The following is a 26,192-nucleotide window of genomic DNA, read 5'->3' as shown; positions in this document are numbered from 1 at the left end:
ACCTTCTAAAGCCTGTCTATTGAATCAGAGATAGAAGCTTTGGTGATGCTTGAGAGAAGGTTAAAAGGGTTCCACAGTGTAAAAAAGACAGCTAATCCTTGCATGTACATGTTAACTCTGTAGGTACCTAAGACTTTGATAATTCTGAGTTGCCAGTTTCTTTTCAGAGCAGTGTTAGGATGATGTGGACTATTGTTAGCTTTGGGTTTAGTTTAACAATGCATTTTCCAGGATTTGTGATGGTTGGTTTGGGGAGATGCTCAAACAAGGTTTTTTTTCCTTGCAACTGGATTTGTTTGCATTTTGGGGGTGGCAAAGAGTAGCTTTAACAGTGGAGTAGTCTGAACGAGCCAGTGGAGTTTTCCTAGCAGCTAGACCACTCTGGTAAGTATGTCTGCTCTTGAATGAGAGAATTTCAATCTTGAAGAAGGTCATAAAATAGATCTCATAAGTAACATGCACATTATTGGCAAACACTCAGTAAGCTTTCATCTCCTGCATTTCCCCCACTTGATATGTCAAGAGTCCTAGAGTGTGTAGTGGACGTGGTTACATAGAAGCTAAACTTGGCTACATGACTGAATATTTGTTTAGGTATACAGTGGTACCTGGGGTTAAGTACATAATTCATTCCGGAGGTCTGTACTTAACCTGAAACTGTTCTTAACCTGAGGTACCACTTTAGCTAATGGGGCCTCCTGCTGCTGCCGCGCTGCCAGAGCACAATTTCTGTTCTCATCCTGAAGCAAAGTTCTTAACCCGAGGTACTATTTCTGGGTTAGCGGAGTCTGTAACCTGAAGCATATGTAACCCAAAGCAGATGTAATCCGAGGTACCACTGTATAGCCTTTAGTGAACGTTAAAATCAAGGTGTGAATTAATATAACCCCATTTATAAACTTGAGTTAGGATGGTTTAGGGCTGGAGAAGGTAGAATATCGAATGTTGGCAGGGCTTCCTCCCACTATGTCAGCTTTGCAGCAGAACCAGTTGAACATCTTAAAACCTCATTTTGTAACAGTGTGGCAGTGTAGCTACTGTCCCTGCATATCTGATTGCTGACATAGCAAGTCTAGAAATTGGGCTTTGTGCTTGCTCAATTAATTTGCCAGATTTAGTGATTTAGGGACTTGGGATGAGCACTATGATGAAAAAATGTTGGAAGGCTTGTTTGTTTCTTTGGTTGACAAAAATGTATCAGGATGAGGATGCACATTTCCCCCCGCCCCCCCCCAAAGCATATTCAGCAAGTATCAGATTAATATGCATTTTTTGCTTTGAAATATATGCTCATGTGGCCTTATGTTCTGCGAGCGTAAATGTTCAGGTGCAGGCCCATAAAAAGTGGTGATGTCATTTTAAAAGCTACAACGATCTCTGATCTTGTGTGTGTTTTCTTGAAATTAACTCCCACTAAACTCAAGGGACTTGCTCTCAAGTATGTGCGCATAGGATTGCAGCCTTAGGCACATTTGCAAGTGACGTCTACTGAACTTAATGTCCTGTCTTCTATGTAAACATGCATAGGATTTGACTGTACATCTATTGTACCAAATTGAAGGGACCACCAAGTAAACATCTTTATGATCAGGCTGGAAGTTGGAGACTATGCCTTGGAAGAAATATAGTTCTGGTGATGCAGTTGCAAAACAAAGTCCTAATTTTGAGCTCTTAATCTGAATGCACTAAACTGCAGTTTTTATTCTGTTTTCGAAAACCAGGAACTCTTCGTAGTACCACAGATGAGGGCAATATGCTACAAATAGGAAGTCAACTAGATGAACATTACTCTCTTTCAGTGTTTTTATTTGAAAGGCTAAAAAATTAGATTAGCAGGTTAAGGTGTCCTTTTGATCCTTTAAAAATTCCACTATTTATTCAGGTACAGCTGCACCATCCGGATTAAGGAAGTTGTTTGTTCATCTCTTCTGTATTCGTTTTAAAGCTATTCACAATTTTCCTGTTTTCCTTCATCATGGCGTTAAGCAAGTTAAGGGTTTAAATTAATGCTTTCCTTTTGGACTTGGAATGCATTTATGTCAATTACCGCCACAGTTTTAGAAAATATATCTTCCCCAATCCCATGTTTTGAAAGATTGCTTCCTATCTTCCGGGATGTTGTGAGTCATTTCCTTTTGTGTTTATGTTGAACACTCGTGCACCTGAAAGGAGGGAAAAAACACAGGCACTGAGCAAACAGAATAGGGAGAAAAGGTTTGCAGTGTAAGACTGAGAAGGTGGAAATGCTGTATTCACTTTTACACGTTGCCTGGTGCTCTTTAGATTCAAAATGATAACCTTTATAATGAGGGAATTTTAAAAAATATGAGTTTATGTAAGAAAAAAGTCAATGATGGGAGGGAAAGGAGACAGAATATCTGTTTGGCATTGCATAACAAAAGAAAAGACATATAGTTGGTCTGAGAAGTGCAGAGGTTCAGGGCATGGCAGAAGGCCATTGAGACAGGCATTCATGAAGTTCCTCTTTGTGTCCACGAAGAGCAGCTCTTATTCAGAAAACTTATGGACGATTCTGCATTTGTGAGGAGCGACTGGAAGAGAATTTGAGTATCCTGTTTAAAGGAGTCTGGAGCGCCTTGGTGAGCAGATGGGCTGTGCCTATTAAACCCAGCTGAGTATGATTCACGCTTGACATGTGTGGGAAGTGCACCTCATGATATAAATAAAGGAAAAGGCAAGTTTCAACCTGAGTTAAATTGAATTGTCTGAGACGGGTTGTTGATTAACGTCTGAGGCTGCTGAAAAATTATGAAGGGGTTTTCTATGAAAAGGTGATGTTCTGTGATATCATAGATGACTATTCCATTTAATTGCTAGGAAACCAAGATGGGGAGATGCTTGGTTGCTGATAGCCACAAAGTGAACTTTTGTTTGAGGATAATCCTTAAGAAATTAATATCTGTCCAGAGTGCTACTTGAGACAACTTGAGGATGAAAGCTTTTGGTGTAGTGTTTTTTTTTTTAGTCTTTGGATTGGAAAAAACATAGTTATTTTAGAATAGGTAGAAGAGATTGTAGGCATTAAGTTTTAAAAACCATAAATTAATAGATACATTATGATGAACCAATAGTACACTGATATATGGTGGCCACTGAAGTCCAACACTATACACACAAGTGGATTTTTATACTGAATCGAGAGGATGTTGTCTGTATGAGCACAATGTGTAATTATCTTAGTGAGAGGGCTTCGCTTTTATGTACAGCCATAAAGGGAAAGACACAGTTAGGATTTGAATCTGTAGTCTTTCTCAAACTAGTGAGCTCATGTGCCATCACTTGGTTCGGGTTGAAGGAAGGAACTACAAGGCAACAAGTCCAGGAAGTTCCTGGGTGTAGAAGTTTCTGAACTGAGCTTCCTCTTCTGCCCTGAGCATTGAGAAACATGTTCTTGCAAGCTACACACATCTTCATATTGTTCCTTGTCTGCTTCTGTTCCCACCCACCACCTCAAAGCTGTTCAGGAGCAGGGACAGAGGAAGGGGTGTGTGGTAGAGGTGGACCACCCAGGGTGTCTTCGCTGAAGAGGGGTGACATTTGGCAGGCCACCTGCCTGCAACTCCCAAGCCTACCCCGAGCCATCGGGGGGAGGGGGAGATGCGCTGCTTTGCCCCTTCCCCCTTTGTTTTGACAGCTCAGGGGAGGCTTGGGAGTCACGGGCGGGTGGTGCAGCAAATGTCTGCCATCAGTGGCTCGCTGTGTCCCCAGTTGCAGGGCTTGTGCGCCGCTCCGTGCACCCGAGCGGCTATCCTGTGCCTGGGAGGGCAACCTCCGCACCCCGCACCCCTCGGGAGTGCACCCGTCCTGTGCAGCTCAGGCATATGCTCCTCCCCTGTTCAGGAGTGGATTCTGAAAAGCTGTAGGATAATTGGAAAGTTGTCTGAAGAAGGACATAGGTTTATAGTGTCTTTTATATGAATTGTTTTCCAGACTGCCGTAGGCTGTGCAATTTATGTAGCTGTTTTATGACTGAAAAATAGTAGGTCTGGAAGATGAATGTTCTTTCAAGAGATGGATGTGGGATCACCATGTCTGCACTTGTTTGCCCCGTACATTACAGAAATCACCGAGCATGAAGTTGGCAAGTTAGCTGATGTTAAAAATACATTCTAAGTTCAGGGTGGTGGTTGGTGATTGGTGATAAGCTTAAAATTAACAGATGAGTTGTGGATGACTTTGACATGGAGCAGGTGAATAGAAATATTTTAGGGATGTAATTCCATGAACTGCAAAGGAGACATTCATCATAAAAAGTACTTCATCGTACAGGTCATAATGAATTTCTCGCATGCCAAAGGAGGAAACTTAGTAACTTCTACAATTAATAGAGAGAAGGTAACTGTTAAAATTTGTGGGATGGAACTGTGGGGGTTGGAGGACTCACAACCTCTTAGAAATGATTGAAAATATATTAAAGTGATTCTAAGTTGGCCTAAGTGTTGCAAGTGGAAGGGTACACACAAAGTCTTCCTCTTACAGTGGGTAAAGCTGTAGATTGTTTCCCCCCAAAAGGCATGTAAGAATAGTTTGTAATAAATAGCTGGATTAAATGGTATGGGACTTTTAGTTTATGCAGCGCCTACAGATAAGTTTATCACAGTGAATATGGAGACTGCAAATCCATTAATTAAAGATAAAATATATGGCAGGGTTAGTTGCTTAGATGTGGAAATAATTCAGATCCTTGAAGGTGGATCACATCCAACAAAATCGTCTTTGAAGCTCAGACTTAGAGGAAAACATCTACCTGACTATATTTTGAAGCAATATCATTGTTTTGATGGCATAAATTAAACTTTTAGTAAATCCAACCTTGTGTTTAGTACAAGGTGCACTTCATGACATTGCCTTTCATTGTCTGTGCTTGACCTTTTTATTAGACTCCTCAACAGAAATTACTCAGAACGTGAATTAGAAATGAGCTAAAATATTTTAATCTATTTGTATTTTTTCATCATCTGCTATAAATTAATATTTAATTAATGAAAAAGCAGTGCTTGCAGTTGCTGCTGAGAAAATAAATGGTTGAAGCTTTTTGCTTTTGCTTTGGAGACCACCTGCTTTAAGACATCCCTCTCTACTGTTAGAGTATTCAGGGCAGATTCCAATATTAAAAAAAAAATTACCACAAAACTTTCAAAAATATAATACCTTGCATGGAGAATTTTACATCCATCACATTGCACATGAAGTCCCATCACACACATGCTGAACACATGTGATGGGGTGGGTACATGACCACTGGATGTGGTTGTGCCAGGGAGTAACGTCTCCTTGACCCATGGAGTATGGCTGGCCTGAGATCACTTGTGAAACTGTCACTGAATGAGATTTGAACCTGCTTATCCACAGTCCCAACTGGATGTTCTCGTCTGGTGAGCTACACACTATTCAAGTTGCACATGGTAATTTATGACTGCCTTGTAATTGGCTTGGTCGCCCAGAGCTAGCAAAAAATCTGTTAAGATGCCAGGTAGGAAAATTTAATTTGATTTATTGATTTTCATTAGATTATCTTGACCTTGTCTGGCTGCAGGCTCCTCACTTCCTTCTACATATGATGGCATACTCTCCAGAGGCAGAAAAGGAGGAACCAGATGTGTTGGCTAATTATGGCGTCTGGATGTTCTGATAGTTTTTCTTTCTTTTAGGATACAGATGACTAATATACTTACGTGTAGGATAGCAGATACATGAAAATGTTTATTGGCTAGTAGCTACAGTTTTGTGGATTTTTTGCAAAGTTTACTTAAGCATTTTGGGGAGAAGTGAGTAGAAAGAGGTGCAGTCAAACTACAAAATGTGGTTGTAATGTGATATAAGATTTTTTTTAAAAAAAGGTTTTCTCAGCTTATATTTTATATCTAATACTTGGTATAAATTATCATTGTTAGCATTGGTTGCCATTCTTTCATGGCTAGTATGGAAAGCATTTAAAGGACATGGTAACCACAGTTTTCCTTCCCACTGCTATATAATTTGTTGATCATGAACAATCAGATAACTCAAATTCTTCAATGCTCATCTCTTGAACCAGAATGTATATTACAAATTGTGATCAACGCTTATTTGTTGTTGTTGTTTAGTTGTTTAGTCATGTCCGACTCTTCATGACCCCAAATAGCAGTAGTACAGTTGGCTTTTTTAAGTTTCATCCTATATTTATTTGATCAGTATTGTTAATTAGAATCAGTTAGACCAACCTAATATTTCTCTTCTTTCTTCTCCCCTTCTAGAAATTAAGAAGCCACCAGTGGCCCCGAAACCAAAATTTGTGGTGGGACATAAAGTAGTGCCACCTCCTGTGGCACCTAAACCAGATGTTGTCCTTGCAGATGTTTTACAACCCACAAAGAAAACGAAACCAGCAATAGCACCAAAACCAAAGGTTCTCAATTGTTCGCCTGTTCCTGAGATTAAAACTGTGCCATCACCTTTAAGGGAAAATTCCAAGAGTTTAGAAGAATGCAAAATAGACTCTTCTGAGTACTTGGTTCATTTGAATTACAAAAATGGAGCCCCAAGAGAAAATACTGCTTATATTATATCTGTGTGTTCATGCAGTTTTGAATGCATGCATAAATTTGGGAATGGGGAGAATACTTGCAAAAATCCAACCATTTTTGAACAGCTGGAAAACTTAGAGAACATTGATAGAGCTGAACAACCATCATCATCTCTGAAATCTAGAACAATACTTGATAGCCATAATGGCAAAAGTATACATAAAAATAGGGTAATTTTAAAGGCTAATTTTTTAGATGAAAAGCTCAAAGATGTACTAACACAAAGTGTATGCCCCAATAACAGCTGTTTGAAGCAAACACCTTTGAACAAATTTGAAAAAGATAACATGAGTAGTTATAAAAAGGACATTAAAATTGAGTTTACAGACCTGGTTTCGCCGTCATCCAGTTTGGAGGAAATGATGGGCAATTCAAGCAACCATGCAGAGATACCTGGTATCAAGTCTGCAATCTCAGAAAATCCTCTTTTGACTGAAAATATCAACAGTTCCTGTTGCTTGCTTAACACAGCACCTTTGGAAAAAGTTGATACTAGTGATTTGCACGCAGGCATCTCCACAAAAGGGACTGATGAATCTTTATCTTCATTAAAAGTAGGCTCTGCACCATCCCCTAAATCTGCCCCAGTTCCAAAACCAAGAAAACTACGTGCTGCTCCATGTTTAATCCGGCAAGATGGCATAGATATCTCAGGAGAAGGAACAAAAGAAGCACTTCCTTCAGACTGCAGTTCTGCTGGGCTTTCCGAGCGTGCTGTTAGAAAAACCACAAAAATTAATGTTCTTTTTCAAAGTGTTTCCTATAACAACCAAGAACTTATACATGCACTTGATAAATCAGAGAGTCCTTCATGTGTTGCTGGGAAAATGATTCCGGAGGCAGAATCTGCTGAATCTGAAGAAATGATCCAGCAAAATGTCTTGCCTGAGGTTCTGCATGAAAGCCCTCACCCAGTAGGAAATACTGAGCAATCTTTAGACCTTAACTCAGTAAATCCTGCTGACAATATAATGGAACATAACTGCATGTTGGCTGCTAATGACAAAAAACCTGGATTTATAAGGTGTAGTAATCTTTCCATGAGTTTGCCTAAGCAAGTGAAATTATCGTGCAACCAGCATTTGCCTGCCTTTCAAAGCCTTGATGATTTTGCACAAGAGAAGGAACATAAAGATGCTGAATATAAAGATGAAAGTTCACCAAGAGTTGTTCCTAAGAAGCCTCAAAGGCACAGCATCCCTGCAGCCGGACTATTGAAAAAAGCTGCATCAGAGGAACTGATAGAGAAAAGTGCCTACATTACTAGGGAACAGAGAGATTTAGATCCTCCCTTGGAGCGACCTCGTATAAGGCATTTGTCAGCCAAAGAACAAAGTACTTTGCAATCCTGTGATTCTCCAAAGTTGTCTTTGGAGAGACCTGTTTGGAAATTACCTCATCCCATTCTTCCATTTTCTGGCAATCCGGAAGCCTTAAAAAACACCAAGAATGCAAAAAACACTCAACTTGCAAGTGCTGTGACAAAACCTCGAGCCAAATCCTTGTCTTCTGTAGATATGGACAGAATACACCCAAAAGAGCCCCCAAAAGAGCCTCAAAAGAAATATTCACTAAAGAAATTCCTAAATATGAAGCTGTCTGTTTGCTTAATGAAAAGTGACTTCCAGAAATTTTTGACCAAGGGTAGCCAATCGGCGGATAATAGCACTGTTGCTTTTTCCAGTGATGAAGCGCGTGGCAAAACTCGGAATGCAGCTAGTGCAACAAATGGAAGGAAAACTAAACCCTCAAAGGCACATTCTGCAGAAATGGGCAGCCTGTCCTCACAAAAGGGAAAGCAGAGGTCCAGGGGTCAGGATGAATCAACAAATAGCCAGAGATCACAGTCCTTGGATGAACAGAGTTTCCTATCGCAAGGACATGTGAATTCTCTTACTCATGACTATGTACCAGAATATGAAAATGTGAGCCATTATGAAGAAATCCCAGAGTATGAAAATTTACCTTTTGTGCCAACTGATAAAAATCCACCTTTTGAGTGGCACAATTCTAGCAGTGCTGAAGACCACGATGCTGATGTGTATGAGGTACAAGAACTGTATGATTCAACAAGGAGCTGTTCTGAGTTTAGCAGGTAGGATACTGGAGTTGGGAGCAAATCATATACATTTTGGTGTCCATCTACACAAACGGTTGGTTAAACTCTTTCTGCAGACTTTCACAATGCAATCCTGTGTGTGTCCTAGTATATTCCATCTGACACACTCCCGATTGTATCCTCAAGGACTGGGAAGTCATATTTAATGAATTACGTTGGCCATATCGCTCCATATTTTTGCATCCATACATGATCAGCAGAGATGTTGAATAACTTGTCATTTTGGAAAGTGTTATTTCTTAAACCTCGACACATCCCTGGTTAGACACTTAATGTTGATTTAATGCTGACTTCTTGAGACTGTGACTAAATAATGTCTGTAACCTAATTCTTCGTCATAGCCCAGTTTTGCTATCTTTTAATTCTCCCCAATAATTCTGGTTATTTCCCCCATGCTATTATTAGGCGTGACTGGGAAGACAAAGCCTGTCTTTTATGCATAAACTGGAGAAATGGTTCTCCAAGGAAATTGCCATCTCTTACTGCAATATTTTAATCAGTGTTCTTTAAATCTTTAGCTGAGTCAGGTGGAAAGGCAGATATGGTTCCTTACATTGATTCCCCACATAGTAATGTTGTTCATCCCTGCCCTCTTACCTGCTGTGCAGAGGAGGCCTCCAGGTGCTTTTTCTCCTGTTGCAGCTGGATATGTACACCTGGTGTATGTGTGCACCGGCATGTTCAAGGAAGAGTTGGACATAACTTGACTGCAGGGAACCTTTTTAAAGCTATACACTATGTGTCTTAAATTGTTTGTACCATATACAGCCCAGGGACTGTTAGGCATATGCATGAAGTTTTGAGTAATTTCCACAGGATACTTTTACCAATTCATACATTTCTCAAAGAGGAAGGAAGATCTGCACCCCAGTGCCCAGATCACCCCACCATAATGTGCATGTAAGGAATAAGCACCCTGTTTTATTTTGTTTTAAAATAGCACCATAAACTTTAACAAACAGAGTAAAAGTTTTTATTAGAAGTAAAGTGTAGCTGAAGTGTTCTTAAAATGTACAGTGTGAATAAACCTTCCGTAAGTCCTAGGACAGGGGTCAGCAAACTTTTTCTGTAGGGGGCCGGTCCGCTGTCCCTCAGACCTTGTGGTGGGCCGGAATATATCTCTTCTCCCTTCTCCACAGTACCGGACGAGCCCCGATGGCTGCTTATCTGTGCCTTGCGAGCAGCAGGGGCTGGCGGCGGCAGCGGTGGAGGGATGATGAGCAGCGCTAAAGGGCTGGCTCTGGAGAGGGGCTGCTTAAAATGGCGCTTAGCCAACTGTGGCTCAACAAAGTGCAGCCCCCTTCCTCCTCTAGGCAGGCGGGGAGAAGCCAGGAGGAGGGAGGGAGGAGGCGCTGCCACGGTGTGTGTGTGTGGGGGGGAATGGCGCAGCCTGAATGATCAGAATCCCCATGCCGATCCATGCGGCGATTCCTGGACTGCCCACGGGCCGAATCCAGAAGGCAATTGGGCTGAATCCGGCCCCTGGGCCTTAGTTTGCTGACCCATGTCCTAGGATATTCATTTGAATCCTGTCACATTTGATATCGGACCACAAAATTTTAATATCTGTCAACAGCTTTCACCAGTAATTTGCTGTGCAAATAACACCAAAAAAAGAAAAAAAAGAAAATTACCACTACCCCTTTTATTTTAATAATTAGTAGTAACATTCTTCTTAAACCATAAGTTAGTTTGCTTTTTAAGCAGAACATCCTTTTATATAATTCTGTTCCAACGGCAGCTTCCCTCCTGGACTGAGTAGCAGCTTAGTGAGAGGAGGATTGCCAAACACCCCCCCCCCCCGAAAAAAACATGATCTTCCTGTAAGAGCAATGTCCTACGACACAATCACAGAAGACACTTGTAACTTAAAAGAGAAGCGGAAAGTCTAACAAAATCAGAATGGATGAAAGGCCTCTTTGTACGACTGGACAACAGCCTTTTCCTGTATGTTATTTTCAGCAACAGCTAGCTCAGGAAATACAAATTAGTATTAGATTCTGCCCGCTCCTCTCCCTTTATGGTGACATTCTAATCCCTGTTTTAGAACCCCTGATTCTTGTTATTGTTTATAGTAAATCAGATTGTAGAAAAGGATTTCCTATGCATCTTGGATAAGGAAAGGATTCCACTCCCTTCAATACTGAAAGCCATGGGAGGTCGTAGAAATTTAACAGCAAGAGTAAATGGGTTCAAATGTTTTTGTGTGTTTGGTATTGTACTAAGGTAGTATTACCAAGCTGTCAAAAACTGGTGCAAGCCAGGAGCTTTCTAGATGAGCAGATAATCATATGGCAAAACTTTCAAGCTGCAGGTGGTGAACTGCAGCAATGACCGTTTCACTTTATTAAAAACCAAAATACAAAATTCCATGCAGATGGAAAACAAGAGCTCTGACAAGAGTTAGCCTGGTCTTCTCCTTAACATGCTAGTTTTATGTTTGTATAATTGGAGGTAGGGTTATTCTTATTATTAGTGCCATTTGTCTAAATACCCTCTCTATGGAATTGAGGGCCATTATTAACTATGTTGGAGCCATGGTCCAGGTGTTTAACTAAACCGAACCCCTCATCATTGCGACTCAGTCATTTTGAAGATTAAGTTCCCAGGGAGATCAGAATGAGTTATAGCTGTATACTTAACTAGTAGGGATGGGTGCCAAGTAAGGTGCACATCAAGGCAGGAATAGCATGACATTAGTAGCATATAAAAAGACCCAAAGCAATGCCAAGATACTGAAAGCTGACAAAAGCCCTGTGGTGTTCAGACCTGTTTCCCTTATTGCTTTTACAGCTTCCACTAATGTGAACAATATGGTAACTTAGGAATTATTTAGACATGTCTGCACATGAGTTCTTCCTTTATTCTCTCTGTGCATAGAAATGCAGAGTGCTGATACCTATGCTTCGTTTGATAAGAAGCTAATAAAATATTAGGGCAGGGGGTTTCTCTGACATTTTTTATGCTATGCACAGCCAATAGATTCTGTATAGCACTTCCATATTGTTTTTCTGGCTATTTGGATAGCTACATGGGGATCAGAAAATATGCTAGCAGGAAATATAAGTCCATCATCATTCTACTGTGAATGTTGTCATATAACTATTGCATAGACAAATGTTGTTAAGAAGCTGGTGTTAAGATGAACTGGGATTAGATTATATGCACAACACATCAAACACACTTCAAACCATAGTTTAAGATCCTAGTTAGTAAACTGGCATTAAACCACACTTAGCTAGTTCCCAGTTATGTCTGAAAGACCTGACTAGCTAACTAGGATTGAGGTGCTGGCCTGGGGTCCTTTGAGAGGCAGGGCGGAGTATGAATTTAATAAATAAATAAATTCTAAAGGAAGGAAAGGAGATAGTGGTCCCTGTGTTTATTCTCAGATGCTAAATTATGGTTTAGCTTGTTGGTGAAGGTAAATCTGAACTGGCCCAATATGTACCTGAACGTTTTGCAGCTTTCCTGTAGCAACTATCCATAATATTTATAAGTGGACACATTTTTATTCACAACCTCCAGCATGACACCCAATTAACAGACCACATTTGTATTTTGTTTCTTCTCTCCTTAAAGGAGGGGTGGGGTAAAATTAGGATGGCTTCACTTACAATGGGTTGGGTTTGGGTTCAGTTAAGGATCAAAAGCCACCAGGAGATCCTTTGTTGTTACAATAAATTTTTATAGAAGATTGAGTAGCACAGCCCAAGCTATTCTGAGAAGCCAGGTGAGGTTTGAAAGGTACACACTCTGTAACAGTTGATGTTGCGATGTTGGAGCATGCTGGGTACAACTTGTCAACTGCACACATCCTCTGCTACACTGCTGTTGATCAAGACTAAATTTTGTTTCATTGATGTGGCGCCTTTTTCAGTTAAGTGACCACTAGGGTTGACTGTGCAGCCATGAAGATTTCTTTATAGGAATCAGGTGTGCCTTTCTTTAATACTGTTAAGTGTACAAGTGTTTGGTTTTTTTACTCTTGCTAAACTGTCTTAATATGTTTAGGAAGTCTTCATTTGTATTATGTGAACTTGACAATTCTTGCAATAATTTATGTGGACTTGCATGCATCTGAAGGTGGCACAAGGTAAAATTGTGTGTAATTGATAGGTTTTTGACACACTTAAGAGAGTATCCAAATGAGACTTCCAATGAGTATTTACTGTATACTGATAAACTAGCTGCTGGTTATGCTGTTAAGTTGAAAATAAGTATCAACTCCCCAGAATTGAAGCATCAGATTTGATATTACGGTGTGCAGATGTTGCTATTTCTTCTTGAAATGAAAGGTGATATATAAATAATAACAACAACGTTATTTGTACCATCCTTCCATCCAAGCAAGCAACATTTATCACAGTTCAGGGACACATTCCAGGCAGGTAGAAACACTCAAGGGGGGTGCAAAGCAGAACCAGTGGCCTGAGAAGAAGTGCTGTGCTGGGGGAGGGTGTAGTGTATGCCTTGGGGGCCAGGAAGAGAAGTCACCTTTGGTCCCAGGCCTGAGGTTCTCCTCTGGACTACTGTGTCAAAAATGCCCACTGTTAATCCCAGTAATCCTGCATCTTTAATCATTGTAAAAAGAAATCTTAAGTTTTTGGGTCTAGCAAGATAAATATGCCTTGCAAAATGTCTGGTAGCAGTCTCATTTTCTGTTGAAATTATGCTGAGAGTTGTGGTTGGAAATATTTTACTCTACATAGTTCCCTGGTTTGCTTTTTTGTTACCTGCTCTGAACTTAAAGTTAATAAGGCAGCACCTAGTGCAATATTCTTGCATTGTGATTGAGCTGATACTTTTTCAAGAAGTGCAAAGTCTTTAAGTTCAACAAAAGAGACTCTTGCTGTGGCGTGTGTGTGTGTGCATGCGTGTGTGTTTGAGAGGTAGCTGGCTCACATGATACAACAGGGCATTCTAACTCAAAGACTAGTGCAGTGATTTAATGGTGACTTGTTTCACATGACTGCTAATGCAGAAGTTTCTCTTCCCAAAATAGCTTATATGCGGTAATCCTTGACACTGAAAACGTGGGAGATTAATATTTCAAAGGAAGTGGGCACATTGTACATTTCGTTCATTTTGTAAACTTATTCAAGGATATTGTGTAAATTTGAAAAACTGGTATGAGATCAGGAGTTCAAATAAAAAAGGAGTATTGGACAGATGTTTAAAAGAGATTCTATCGAATTAATAAGAAATCTAAGGGGAGAAGATAAACATGGTTTCAGGTGTATTCAGTTGCTTTTAGGATTGCTGCACCTCTGTCACTTGCACAGTAATGTTGTGGACAGATGTAAGACATGAGTTTTTCTGCTAGGTCTTTGTTCTTGGGTAAGACTAAGGTGTTGGGTCCTCTCTCTGGACAAGGCCCTGAGTGCCTTTTCACAGTGGCCAGGGCTGTGCTGCTTAACACGTCATCCTGTCTTTATAAGGATCCTCAAGTAGTTTGTCATGAGAACTTGGTTGCTCCTAGAATTGGGAATAACCTTTCCTAGAGGTCAGAATGGGGCTTAGCACTAGATGAGCATCGGGAAGGTGTCTTCCAACTCTGATTCAAGTTTCTGCCTGACTGAAATGTGTCCTTGAACTAATAATAATACCTACCCCTGAACTTTGTCTTTTCTTTCATAGTTCACTTATATCAGACTTGTTGTACAATGCATAAGACTAGCAAAACAGTGTGTCCTGAAAATATTGGCACGATTGAGCTACTTTATAGCACTTCATTCTTTGCCAATTATTTCTAGGCCAATTGATTTGGAAGGCAAAAGTAGTTTGAAAGAACTATGCTCCCTGCTCCTCCAAAATATTCAATAAATGTCTTACTAAGCAACATACTTTTTAAAAATCATTTGATTATATGCTAGCAATAGAGGAACAAGCACCTTCATGATGTCAGGGTGGCCTTCCTCTCTGAGTTGCTATAAGAAGGTGGGTGTATCTAATGAAAAGTGACAGCATCTTGGGTCCTAGCAGTGTGGAGTTCCCAGGTGTCACTTAAAAAAAATTATTGTGGCAGCTGTCAGAAAGCATTTTTGTTTGCAGACTTGAGCTGACTTCTATAATAACTAGCGTGTGTATAAATATATTATATACATTATCACTGCAATCCTATACATGCCTGCTCAGAGTGCCCTAGGAAGAGGGATTGGTTGCTAAGCCACAATTTCTAAATTGTAGCTCAGTTGCGGGGAATAGGGGTGTCCTAATAACTCTCAACACTCTTAAACTATGGCTCCCATAATTCCTTGGAGGAAGGCATGACTGTATAAAGTGGTATCATATGTGTAGTGTGTATTGGGCCACAGTCTTCTAGCACCACTGTGCACTGTATTGTAAAAATATGTCCTTGAATCCATAAAAAACTAAATGAAGGAGGACAACTTTCATGGTCGTGTCACAGAAAATAAACAAAACCATGCATATAGAGACATCCTGCGCTTGGTCCCAAACATTGACAAAGATATATTTTTGCATCTGTCTGGAAAATTTAAAAGGCATCCACCAGGATGTTCAGTTTGTAATGCTCTTGGAAGGCCATTATAGTAACCGTGAAACAGTCTTAGTAGCAGATCTTAAGTGGATTGCTGTCTCATTTCTTTGGGATATGTTAAAGAATTTAGGATTGTATTAGCAATGAAGTAGCCTTATTTAATGAACAGTGACTATGCCTCAGCCAAAGCATTATAATACAGTGTTTTATATTGTAAAACAATTGTTTCATAGGTCCTCAGTAGAAGTATTTGATGGCTCTGATTTGGTGTTGGAAGATGAACATTCAGATGATGAGATGCTACAGAGAGATGTTGATAGCTCTGATGATGACGATGATGACACAAATTCAGACTCTAGCAAAGGAGAGCCTGATACACAGGAAAATAAGCAGGTAGATATTGTGACTTGGAGCTTAGCTAACTTTCTAAATGGAGAGAATTTGGATCCTCTGTGAACTACTACTGGCGTATAGGAGCAGAGCAACATTTTTCACCATTCTCCCCTTTCTCAGTCACTTCCTCTCAACCAGTGCCCCAACCCTCCAGAATAGATTTTTGAGGCATGGTGAAAACACTGGTGGGAGTGGCCTGTTAGAACTTCTACCAGTGGCACATTAATTAGGATCAAAGCAAATGTGTTCCTCTGGCATTCTAATGTTAATTTACTTCCTCCATTTCTGTACGACCTCTTAGTATAAATACAGGCAATTTGTCACTCATGTAACAGCGCAGAAAATGCACCATTTTCAGGACCAAAAGAGGGTGAGGCACAATGGGGAATCCCCACTTGCACACATTCTGGGGATGTGAGCAGCGTCCAGGAACAGAACTCTCGCGTAAGTGGTGGTTCCCCTGTATCCTCAGCTCAGAGCAATAAGAAAAGTACTGTAGGAAGCAAACAATAATAACATTATAATAATTAAAGTTAAAACATTGAATGGAATTGGTAGGAGTAAAATCATCACAGTATTGACTGGGCAAAATAACACTTTTCCATTAGAAGGATGTTTTGTTTTTTGTCTCCATCCATCCTTGGACCCAGTCCAACTCAGCCTCCAAAGTTTACTCAAATTACTGCACTTGCCTGTTGCTATTAGGAATGCCTGTTGCCAGAACTTTATGAGGCACAGATATAGTTAAAAATCTAATGATGTGCATGGAACATCCCTGGAAAGTCATACTGAACAATTCCATCTTCATTGGAAAGCTTCTTGTGTTTCACAGGACATGTATTAGTATACATGGAGCTTAAGACTTAATTGGCAAATATCTTCTTTCTCAAGCTTGCCTACCAAACATTGAATCTTGCAGTTGAGGATTAAATTTCTTCCTTCCTTCCTTGACCGTTGCAAAACGTTGTGCAGCTGCAGAGAAAATTAAAAGCATGTATAAATTGTTAGCCAAACAAATATATATTTCTTAGCCTTGCCAAACTCTGATTAAAAACTGTTTGAAAGTGAAGACAATCAACTTTTTTAAAACCAGAGGCTGCGTGTTCTCATTATTAGACCATAATTGGAGAACTTTCAGTTTCCAGTTATGCTCAGTAACATCATCCTGACTCCAATTTCTTTCAACAGATAAGAGGTGCCATTTTTAAGACAGACTCCTAAGTAGGTAGTAGTGGAGGCAACTAGCAATTAACTGAACATTAACATTTTTAATGGCACCTAAACATGAATTCACTTGTACCCTGAATACTTGAAAGTGGAGATGAGTGTCACCCCCCTAGTCAAATTTGACTGGACTTAACTGTCCAGGGGTCCTTTACCTTTTTTTTTTTACTTGAATACAGAGTACAGAGCAATAGGCCAATAAAGTTGTAGCAGAAAGAAACTTAAGATTTAGGGCTGTTGCATTGTTTTTAAAATAGCCTGTCTGCATTCTACAAAGTTTAATTTTATTTGCAGATTAAAGCAGCTGGGAAGAAAACAAAAGTTTATCATATTGCTAAAGAAATAATGAGCTCAGAGAAAGTGTAAGTATTGGGGTAAATTTTAATAATTTATGCATGGAAGTATGTATGTTTTTCCTTTGCGGTTGAGATAATATTTACTGTTCTTGTTTTTGTATTAGGTTTGTAGATGTTCTGAAGCTTTTGCACATTGTAAGTATTTATTTCACTTCATAAGCATGTTTGCTTCAAAGTTAATTATTTATGAAGTTCTTTTCAGAAAATGTATTCAACTGAGTTTCTTACATGTGCATTCTTTAAAAAAAAATAGCCTAATGAAACAGCAATTAAATATCAACTCCAAACTCCTGGAATGCTTCCTAACGAATAGAAGGAACAGAATGTTTGAGGTGCATTAATTTTTCTGTTGAAGTGCTGCAGGAAGTTTGAATGTTACAAACGTGCTTAGAACGGGTACAAGAATATTTCTAGGCCTGCGGATGGAAAGGTGGAAGGTCTAGCTGTCAGAAATCCTGGTGCATTCCCAGTTTGGTCAGAAATGCAGTAGAGCAGGAGGAGGGTGCTCTTTTGTGATTTGTTTTTGCTTCTGACCTCTGAATGCTCTTGTTTGTGTGCGCACAGGTGAACTTTTGCACACTAAAGAATATATTAACACAGGTTTAATTTGTTTATGGTAGCTTTGGAGTTGCCAAAGTAGTCTTTTGTGCTGGGGAAGAAAATAGCATACTCTTACCAGCTCTGTGAACCCTGCCATGAGGCTTCATGACACAGTTCATGTAACTGAGGGGGACAAGGGCAGACTCATCCTTTTAATGCCGAGTTCAGATTTATTGCTTCCTGTTGCCATACGCCAGTGAAACAGGTTGTCACAGCCCTATCTTGCTGTCATTTTACCTGCATCGCCTTCTCTTAAAATGTGTAGGCTTGTTCGTGTATACATTGAAGAAAATCCAAACTGAAGGAAATACTGAAAAGTAATACTTTTAGGGTGTGTTAATACTTAGCTAGGCATTAAAGGAATAGAGTTTTTCTACAGATTGTTTTCAAGTATTACAAGAAATATGTGAGCCTGACTTACTAGGCAGCCAAGTTTGAACCTGACGGTTCAGGTTTCGCTGATTCTTGGGCAATCAAAGTTCAAAGGCTGAGGATTGCTTGCTAGGTCAGGGCTTTTTAAATTTCGCAGTGAGTCTTCCATTAAGTAAAAAAGAACTGTTTGAATCTCTCCAGATGGAAAGCAAAGATCCCCACAGTCACATTGAAGTGTGACAAAAGAACTTTAAGGTTGTAGGATGTATATATATGTGATTACATGACATCAGGCATAATGAAATGCAATTTATATATAGTAGTAAGTTTTTTTAATTTAAAAAAAGATGAAAGGCAGTATTCGATTACACCACTGCTCCAACATTTCTTGCAAGACGATGCAGAAGTTGTTGGGGTTTTTTGCTTTAAATTGGCAGTATATGAAACTGTACCTTACTAGTCTGTAATTCAAGACTGCAGCACCTGTAACCCATTAAAATTTAATAGAGTAATTGAGCCTTTCCTGGGACTCACCTAGGAACCACATGGGCATGTTAGAATCTGCATATGCATGTTAGAACCTGAAGTGACTAGGCAGTGGCTTCCAAAGATGGACAGATGTACTTTTTATATTAAAGAATGAAGAGGGAAATGTCTTCAGTGCAAGGTGTTGCACTGCTGGAAGCCTGTAACGAATTTTGCTTGGTTACTTTGTAAGCAGCTGCTTGTAAAAGCTGAGAAAAATTCAGTGTGTGGCTTTCCTCAGCAAGGCAATGCAATGGTGGGGTAATCTGTATCTGTTGATTTGCTGCCTGTCTTGCAGCTCTAAAAGGCACCAGACCTCTCTGTTAAGAAAGACAGTAAGCTGCAGTATGCGCTTCAGAAATGTGATGAATAATTTTCTCGTCTCTGGTACAGCACAAACAATTGAATTTTCTGCCTTGCCTGCTCCTATTACAAGATAGTTTTACTCCATCCTTTTGTGGGAGAAAGATCGCATTATGTGCTGCACTAGGCTCAAGAGTTTTGGATCACTGGACCTGCAGTTGCTCAGGCAGAACGTTTTGCTTTTCCACATAGCATGAAGCATACATCTGTTCTTGTTTTCTTTTGCGGGCGGAATGTATCAGATCAATAGGGAGAAGGAATAATTAGTTGAAAGTCTTAAGCCAAAAAGAGCTAGACCTCACAATTATTAGCCTTTGACTGCCCTAGATTCATGAATAAATGCATTCAGGATTGGGTCGCAACATAGGTCTGGCTTGTGCAAGTTAAGAGTATACACATTCCCAGCATATTTTTCCTCTTATGTTTTTAAAAGTGTTCCCTGTTAAATGTTATGCATCTTACGCTTTGCTTAAAGTTCTCTGGAGCTCCTGTGTTCCATCTGGGTTCGATTAGCTATAGTAATTCCTCAACTTATTTCTCTGTGTGAAGGCAGTGTTTGAAGGTCACCCCCGGGATGTAAAAAGGCTAGTTAAGTTTTGTGTCGCCAGTTGGCTTACAACATACAAAAACACAGCATTTCCATATGAATGAGGCCATCTGTTTCCACTGAAACCTTGTGCAGCTGAGTCTCCAATACCAAACCGTACCTCTGTTCCTTTCTGCTTCGAGTCCTCTAATCTTAATAGGGGCTGTAAGGAAAGGAAAGTGCTGACCAGTGCTCACCCCCCCCCCACACGTTGCAAAACAGCTGTGACTGCATTTACATAATTGCTTTGCCTTGTTTAGATTTGTACATTTCTCCTTATTGCACTGTTTACATAAAGTATTGCTTGGCTGGCAAAGATGAACTGAACCCACTCAGTGGGTGGGTTAAGTATGTAAAAAGATGGGGTGTTTGATCTTCCCCTTACCCCACAAAATAAAAGACAGAGAAATTCAGAAAAGAGCACCTTTTTTGAGTATTTGGCTCCATATGCAGCCACTTCGAACTGTAATGTCTTCTGCTTCCCATAAAGTGTCCTGGGAGCTATAATTTAAGGAGTTCAGAGTTGTTAGGAGACACCCATTCCCCTCAGACAGACACAATTGCTAGTGACTTAACAATCCATTCCACTTCCTGGGGAACTCTGGGAATTGTAGCTATTTGAGGAGAATAAGGGTCTCCTAAGAACTTTCAGCACCTTTGACAAAATACAGTCAAACAGCTTTCCATTCTATTAGATCAGAAAAAGAAATGGATTGTGATATTTTCCAGGCAAATTTTCTCCAGAAGTTGTACCTATTTTCTCCAGTAAGCTTAAGCATAGGATCAGCTGTGCCTGAACTTCCCTTCTTTTCCAAAGCACAGAAGTGAGAGTGTCTGACCTTGGACTGCATATCTGGTCCTGAGGAATGTGGCCAAATGGGTCTTCTGCATGTATACAAGGGAAATGTTGTTGTTGTTGTTTAGTCGTTTAGTCATGTCCGACTCTTCGTGACCCCATGGACCAGAGCACACCAGGCACCTCTGTCTTCCACTGCCTCCCGCAATTTGGTCAGACTCATGTTTGTAGTTTCGAGAACACTGTCCAACAAGGGAAATAGTGTGACCTATATTAGTTGCTTGGAGACCAGATTTTCAGAGGCTCTTTATGTGCCTGTGTTTGTACTCTAACAGGATTTCCGGGATTCAGTAGCACATGCTTCCAGGCAACTTGGAAAGCCAGTCATTGAAGACAGGATCCTGAATCAGATCCTGTACTACCTACCTCAACTGTATGAGCTTAATCGGGACCTCTTGAGAGAACTCGAAGAGCGGCTGTCCCACTGGTAACTACATATTCAGAGCATAGATTCCTGCTTACTTATTGGTTAGAATATTGGGATATTCAGGCTTCTAGTATTGTGTGCTGTTTTTAGACCACAAAGTTGAATTACGAATATATGATGTTGCAATGCAGCTATTTTTGAACTGAGGCTTTCCCTGGATGTGTGTTTGTGTGTTTATGTACTCACATATATTAGTAGTTTGCAGCTAGATTGGCTATTGGGGTCAAAGGTACTAAGTTCCTTTCCCTCTTCATCTTTACTTTCTATGACCAAATCACTCCTAACTAAATGAGCCTTTTTTTAATGTCATTTGACCCTGTTTGGCTGTGTTTGCTATTTTTGCCATAGGCTATTTGGGTGATTGGGCCTGAGCCAGGTCAGGACTATGACATTGGAGGAGGAAGGCTTTAACTATTTGTTCCACCATACTCCTAATCAAACCTCCTGCTGCCATTTGGCTGCTTATTGCGGTGGGAAGATAGCAGCCATTGGTACCAATGGGTGCTTTCCTCCCACTTTGAATAGCAGGCATCACCCCCACATCTGGATCAGGGCTGTGGCAGAAAGGGTTAAAGCTCCACCTACCCCAAATGTCTATATGTGAAAACCCTTTTTCTCTCAAGGCCAAGCAACATTAATAGCATCGTGTTTTGTTAGGGCCTGAGTTCTGCTAGGCAGTGTAGCAAGGATGGAAAAGGAGACGGAAGAAAATCTGAATTTTTGTCATATCTTTTGTCCTTATGAAGCCAAGTCAGATAAATCTTGACTAGGCTTACAAGGGCCCCTCTTTTGACCTTGAAGGGTATACCGTATTTTTCGCTGTATAAGATGCAACAGACCACAAGACACACCTAGTTTTTGGAGGAGGAAAACAAGAAAAAAAATATTCTGAATCTCAGAAGCCGGAACAGCAAGAGGGATCACTATGCAGTGAAAGCAGCAATCCCTATTGCTGTTCTGGCTTCTGGGATAGCTGCACAGCCTGCATTCACTCCATAAGACGCACACACATTTTCCCTTACTTTTTAGGAGGGGAAAAGTGAGTCTTATAGAGCAAAAAATACGGTATATGAAGAAGTGAGGCTTGTCCAATGGCCAGGTTTAGCTCAAAGGCTACTAGCTGCCCCCTTCTGATTTAGATGCCCGTTTCAATAGCAGTCCTCTGGAACATGTTGTTAAATTGCAAACACTTTCATTCTTAACACATGAATGGGACTGAGCAGGTGGTCGCAGAGAAGGCCTGGGGGTGGGCACTGTTTTCCCAGGATGGATGTTGAGGTCCTTGTGTAGAAGGAATAGAAAGAGGGAGAAATATGCCCCCTCCATCATGCATTCTTCAGGTTTAAGTTCTAATTGTCCATGTTGTTAAATTCTAGGATTGACCACCAGCGAATTGCTGATATATTTTTGAAAAAAGGACCATACCTAAAGATGTATTCAACGTACATCAAAGAATTTGATAGGAATGTAGCTCTCCTAGATGAGCAATGCAAGAAGAACCCTGGGTTTGCTGCTGTTGTTCGAGACTTTGAGGTAATGGAGCCTTTTATCAATGATGTCAGATGATACATTCCATCTTTTGACTTTAGTTTTCTCTAAGGCCTGGTTTGCACAATGCCAGAATACAAAATGCACGCACATGTCTCTTGTCAGATATAGTGTGCATATTTTTTTCACTTTTGGTCCCTTTTTAAAATGCATGTGAGCAGAGATTGTACACATGCCCCATAGTAGCTTGGATCTTTTTTAAAGGATCAAGAAGCAAGCGATAAGAATAACATCTGGTAAGCAACACATGTACATCATATTTGGGCATAATATGTAACTGGAAATAAGTAAACATTCTCTTTACAATTACTGTATAACCGAAGTTCTGCAAGGGAAGTACAGCAGAGCAAACGACTAGAAATTTAAAACACCCAAGTAAGAATTCTAACTGAAACATTCATTCTTAAAAGCACTGATTCTTCAAAGATACAATATCACAAAGAGTGTATTGGAATCTCTTTGTGATCAAAAATTTTTTTTTTTGCCATATTGTAGTTTACAAAATGTATCTAGTTCTGTTGACAGATTTATAAAACCAATACATTTAATGAATTGGCAAAACCTGATATGGAAAGCAACAATTGAAACTAATATATATTTTATTTTATGAAGTTTGGTGACCGTGGACTTACAGCTAGCAAGGAGGTTTGCATCAGATGCAATTTGGCAGCAGCATTCTTTGTCTGTTCTTTCATCCAGTGAAACTGAGATTAATAAAATAAATGTAAACAAGAAAGGAAGTAATATTTCCTCTTATTAGTGAGGCTCTCATCAGCCCTGTACAAGTCTTCTGTCCACACTAAATGACTTTTTCAGGCCATTTGAACTGAATGGAATGTTAGAGGCCGGTCAAGCCTTTTGGCTGAGTCTCTTTCCATTTGAGATTCAGTCTTCTGCCAAAATGCAAATCCAAAGCATCATGCTGCCATGTTTCCTTAATTACTGCTTGTTGAGTCTATACCGTATGTTGATCTGAGGTACCATGCATTCATCTAAATTTGTCCTCAGATTTGTTAAGTCAGAAAATCCTTATTTTCTATCACACTTTGCAGCTGCCTGTCTGCTTTGTATGTGGCGCTAAAGTAGACACAATTATACTTTGCTCATATGGGGGTGTAGAGGAAATGATCAGAATGGTGAAGCTGTTGGTGTCATAGCATGCTGACATGTTGGCTAAATTCTACATCTATATAAATGTGAGCTAGCCTAAAGTCTTCTATAGGTTGCTTGTAGGGTGAGCATTTGGGGCTTTTTAGTTTAGCGAAAAGGCAAATAAAAGGGGGCATGATAGAAGTGTGTAAAAGTATGCATAGTATTGAGAAACTGAGTAGAGAAACATTTTTCTCCCTCATAATCAGGGCCCCAGATTAAGACCTTTGGAGACCTAAGCACTTAAAAGATTTTGGTGCCCCCATATAGATCTAATTCAAAATATTGTTTCATTTAATGGCTAATTCAGCCCTGCTCTAGAACTCGGGGACATCTAATAAAACTTAAATGCTGGAAGATTCAGTACAGACAAAAGGAAATACTTACGTTGCCCCTTCCAACTCTACAATTCTATGATTCTGTGATTCACAAACACATCATTAAACCATGGAATTAACTCCCATAAGAGGCAGTGATGTCCACCAATTAGACGGCTTTAAAAGAGGATTAGACAAATTCCTGGAGGATAGGGCTATCAGTGGCTACCAGATAACTATACTCTACCTCCACTATATGCTTCTGAATACCAGTTGCTGGAGTAGATGAGCCACTGGCTTCATCAAAACTTCTTTCTGCAAAGGCAAAACCACAATTGAATAACAGCCCATTTTTTTAAAAAAGAAAGAAAAAACCAATACAGCTTGCAGACAGTAGCAAGAGTAAACTATTTGGTCTGGTTCAGGCAAGTTGTTTTAAAAGAATGTTAAGTTTCAAAATCCTGGGTGTTTTCTTTTTCAGATGAGCTCCCGCTGCGCGAACTTGGCACTGAAGCACTATTTGCTTAAGCCAGTTCAGAGGATTCCCCAGTACAGGCTGCTTTTGACAGGTAAGAGCTAAAAGTCAATGCTCTACAGGTAGCAAACCTCAATTCACTAAGAATATTTTTACCTGAATTCAAATGCACGGAAAAATTTTTGTACAGAGAAATTCTTCTGCAGTGGATAAAAATGCAAAGGAAGAGCACAGCTGATTCTTTTTCGTCTTCTGCTGAATAAATGTTGATGGTGCTATGATGTTATGCTATGTTTCCACAGCTGTTCATTCTGGTTCTGCTGTTCAGGGTAGAACAGTATTGATTTCAAAAGGGAAAGGGAAGCTCTGAAAACTGATATAATACAAATATTTTTCTTATACCAAGTGTTGATCCATGCATATTCTCTTATTTTGGTCATGTTGTTATAGTTTTAGCTATAGTTTAAAAAAACAAATCCATACTCTACTACTCCTTTGTAAAATTGACTTTCCTTTTTTTTCTATTGCCATAAGGCAATAGAAAAACATTTATTAGGACATATTCCCTATGGTAGGACTTCTGTGTAAACACGCATATAATGGCACTGTAACAGAATCCTTGCTCTTTGATCTTGAGAGTAGTCTAAGGATACCGCATAGTCCCACCTTGGCTTCCTTCTGCTGTTTCCTCACCAGTGTATGGGAACTTCAGCCGTCTATGGACCACTAATATGTCTCACTGGTCATGCCCTGAACATATAATTTCTTTACTATGAATCTACACAAAAAGTTGCTTTGAAATTTCCTGAATTGATTGTCACTACACACGACCGTACACATTAGCATTGCCACAAACCCAAAAGTGGCATGAAAAGGGTCAAAAATGGCCCTAAAAGAGCATGAAAATGACAAACATGTTCAAAAACAGAGTGTAGCAGAAATATCAGGTTTATTGCTAAAGATGCAGAGAACATGATTTATGCTGAGTTAGTGAATTCTACATTATTCAGACTTCCTCACTCTATTTTCTTTTTATTGTGTAGTGTAAGTGCTTTGGCAAATCAGCAGCTGTAAATGTTAGGTTTGACATTATTGCTCTTGGGCTTTGAGAAAGACCGTAGAACAAAATGAAGAAGAAAATAATTTCACAAACCTGTCTTCTGCGGGTCTTCTGAGCATCATTTCTGTTACGTAGCTCCTCAGCTGAATCCTCAAATATATGACTCAATGAATAGTCAAGGGTGCTAATTAATCTGATGTAGAAAAGGGATGTGCACACCGATTTGCTATACATAATATAGCTTGTTACATAAAATATACTTTCTCTAAAACACTTCTATACATATTGGGTTAGAGCCATTGTCCTTCCACAAAGGAAAGGACTCCTTCATTTATGAGATACAGGAGAAGCACTCTCCAGAGAAAGCAATTTTTGATGATTCCCCAGTTCCCTTGCAGCTCATAGTCTTCCGGAGGGTCCACTAACCCTCTGGAACAGCTTTTCTGGAGCACAGGAGACTACAAGTGAGAAGGAGAAATAAACAAACATCACCTTTTCATCCCCACTTCCTGCAGCAGGTAACATAGATATAACCCATAAGCAACATAACTACATACATAAAACCTTGCACATGCAGGATCTCAAGTTAAGCTCTGGGATGCCCTAGCTTAACTTAATTCCTGACGGACTGAATTCCAGGAGCAAAACACAGCAAAATGAGAAGGCCTTCCTCTGACTCAAGAGTGTAGTCATTTCTTTCCCTTCCTCCTGTTTATTCATATCCATTTAGCCT

At 39.9% G+C, this 26,192-nt stretch overlaps 1 protein-coding gene and 1 long non-coding RNA gene across 2 annotated transcripts in view; one reads left to right on the top strand and one right to left on the bottom strand.

The window, feature by feature from the left end:
• Nucleotides 1-26,192, top strand: part of FGD6 (FYVE, RhoGEF and PH domain containing 6) — a 49,052-nt gene that overhangs the window by 5,955 nt on the left and 16,905 nt on the right. Inside the window, exons 2-8 of the mRNA XM_053406993.1 lie at nucleotides 6,258-8,682; nucleotides 15,442-15,601; nucleotides 17,120-17,187; nucleotides 17,286-17,316; nucleotides 20,759-20,910; nucleotides 22,287-22,443; nucleotides 24,406-24,493. Of these exons, the coding sequence (XP_053262968.1) occupies nucleotides 6,258-8,682; nucleotides 15,442-15,601; nucleotides 17,120-17,187; nucleotides 17,286-17,316; nucleotides 20,759-20,910; nucleotides 22,287-22,443; nucleotides 24,406-24,493 (3,081 nt within the window). The remainder of the gene's footprint in view (nucleotides 1-6,257; nucleotides 8,683-15,441; nucleotides 15,602-17,119; nucleotides 17,188-17,285; nucleotides 17,317-20,758; nucleotides 20,911-22,286; nucleotides 22,444-24,405; nucleotides 24,494-26,192) is intronic.
• LOC128422672 (uncharacterized) lies at nucleotides 15,919-24,671 on the bottom strand. The gene is made up of 3 exons (XR_008332566.1): nucleotides 24,556-24,671; nucleotides 24,172-24,239; nucleotides 15,919-16,573 (listed from the first exon to the last, which is right to left on the bottom strand). It is a non-coding gene; the product is annotated as an uncharacterized LOC128422672 (long non-coding RNA).

Source organism: Podarcis raffonei, chromosome 10 (genome assembly GCF_027172205.1).
Source record: "Podarcis raffonei isolate rPodRaf1 chromosome 10, rPodRaf1.pri, whole genome shotgun sequence".
In the NCBI taxonomy this organism is placed as follows: Eukaryota; Metazoa; Chordata; class Lepidosauria; order Squamata; family Lacertidae; genus Podarcis; species Podarcis raffonei.
The sequence above is the reverse complement of the archived record's forward strand: the minus strand, read 5'-3'. Positions and strand labels throughout refer to the sequence as shown.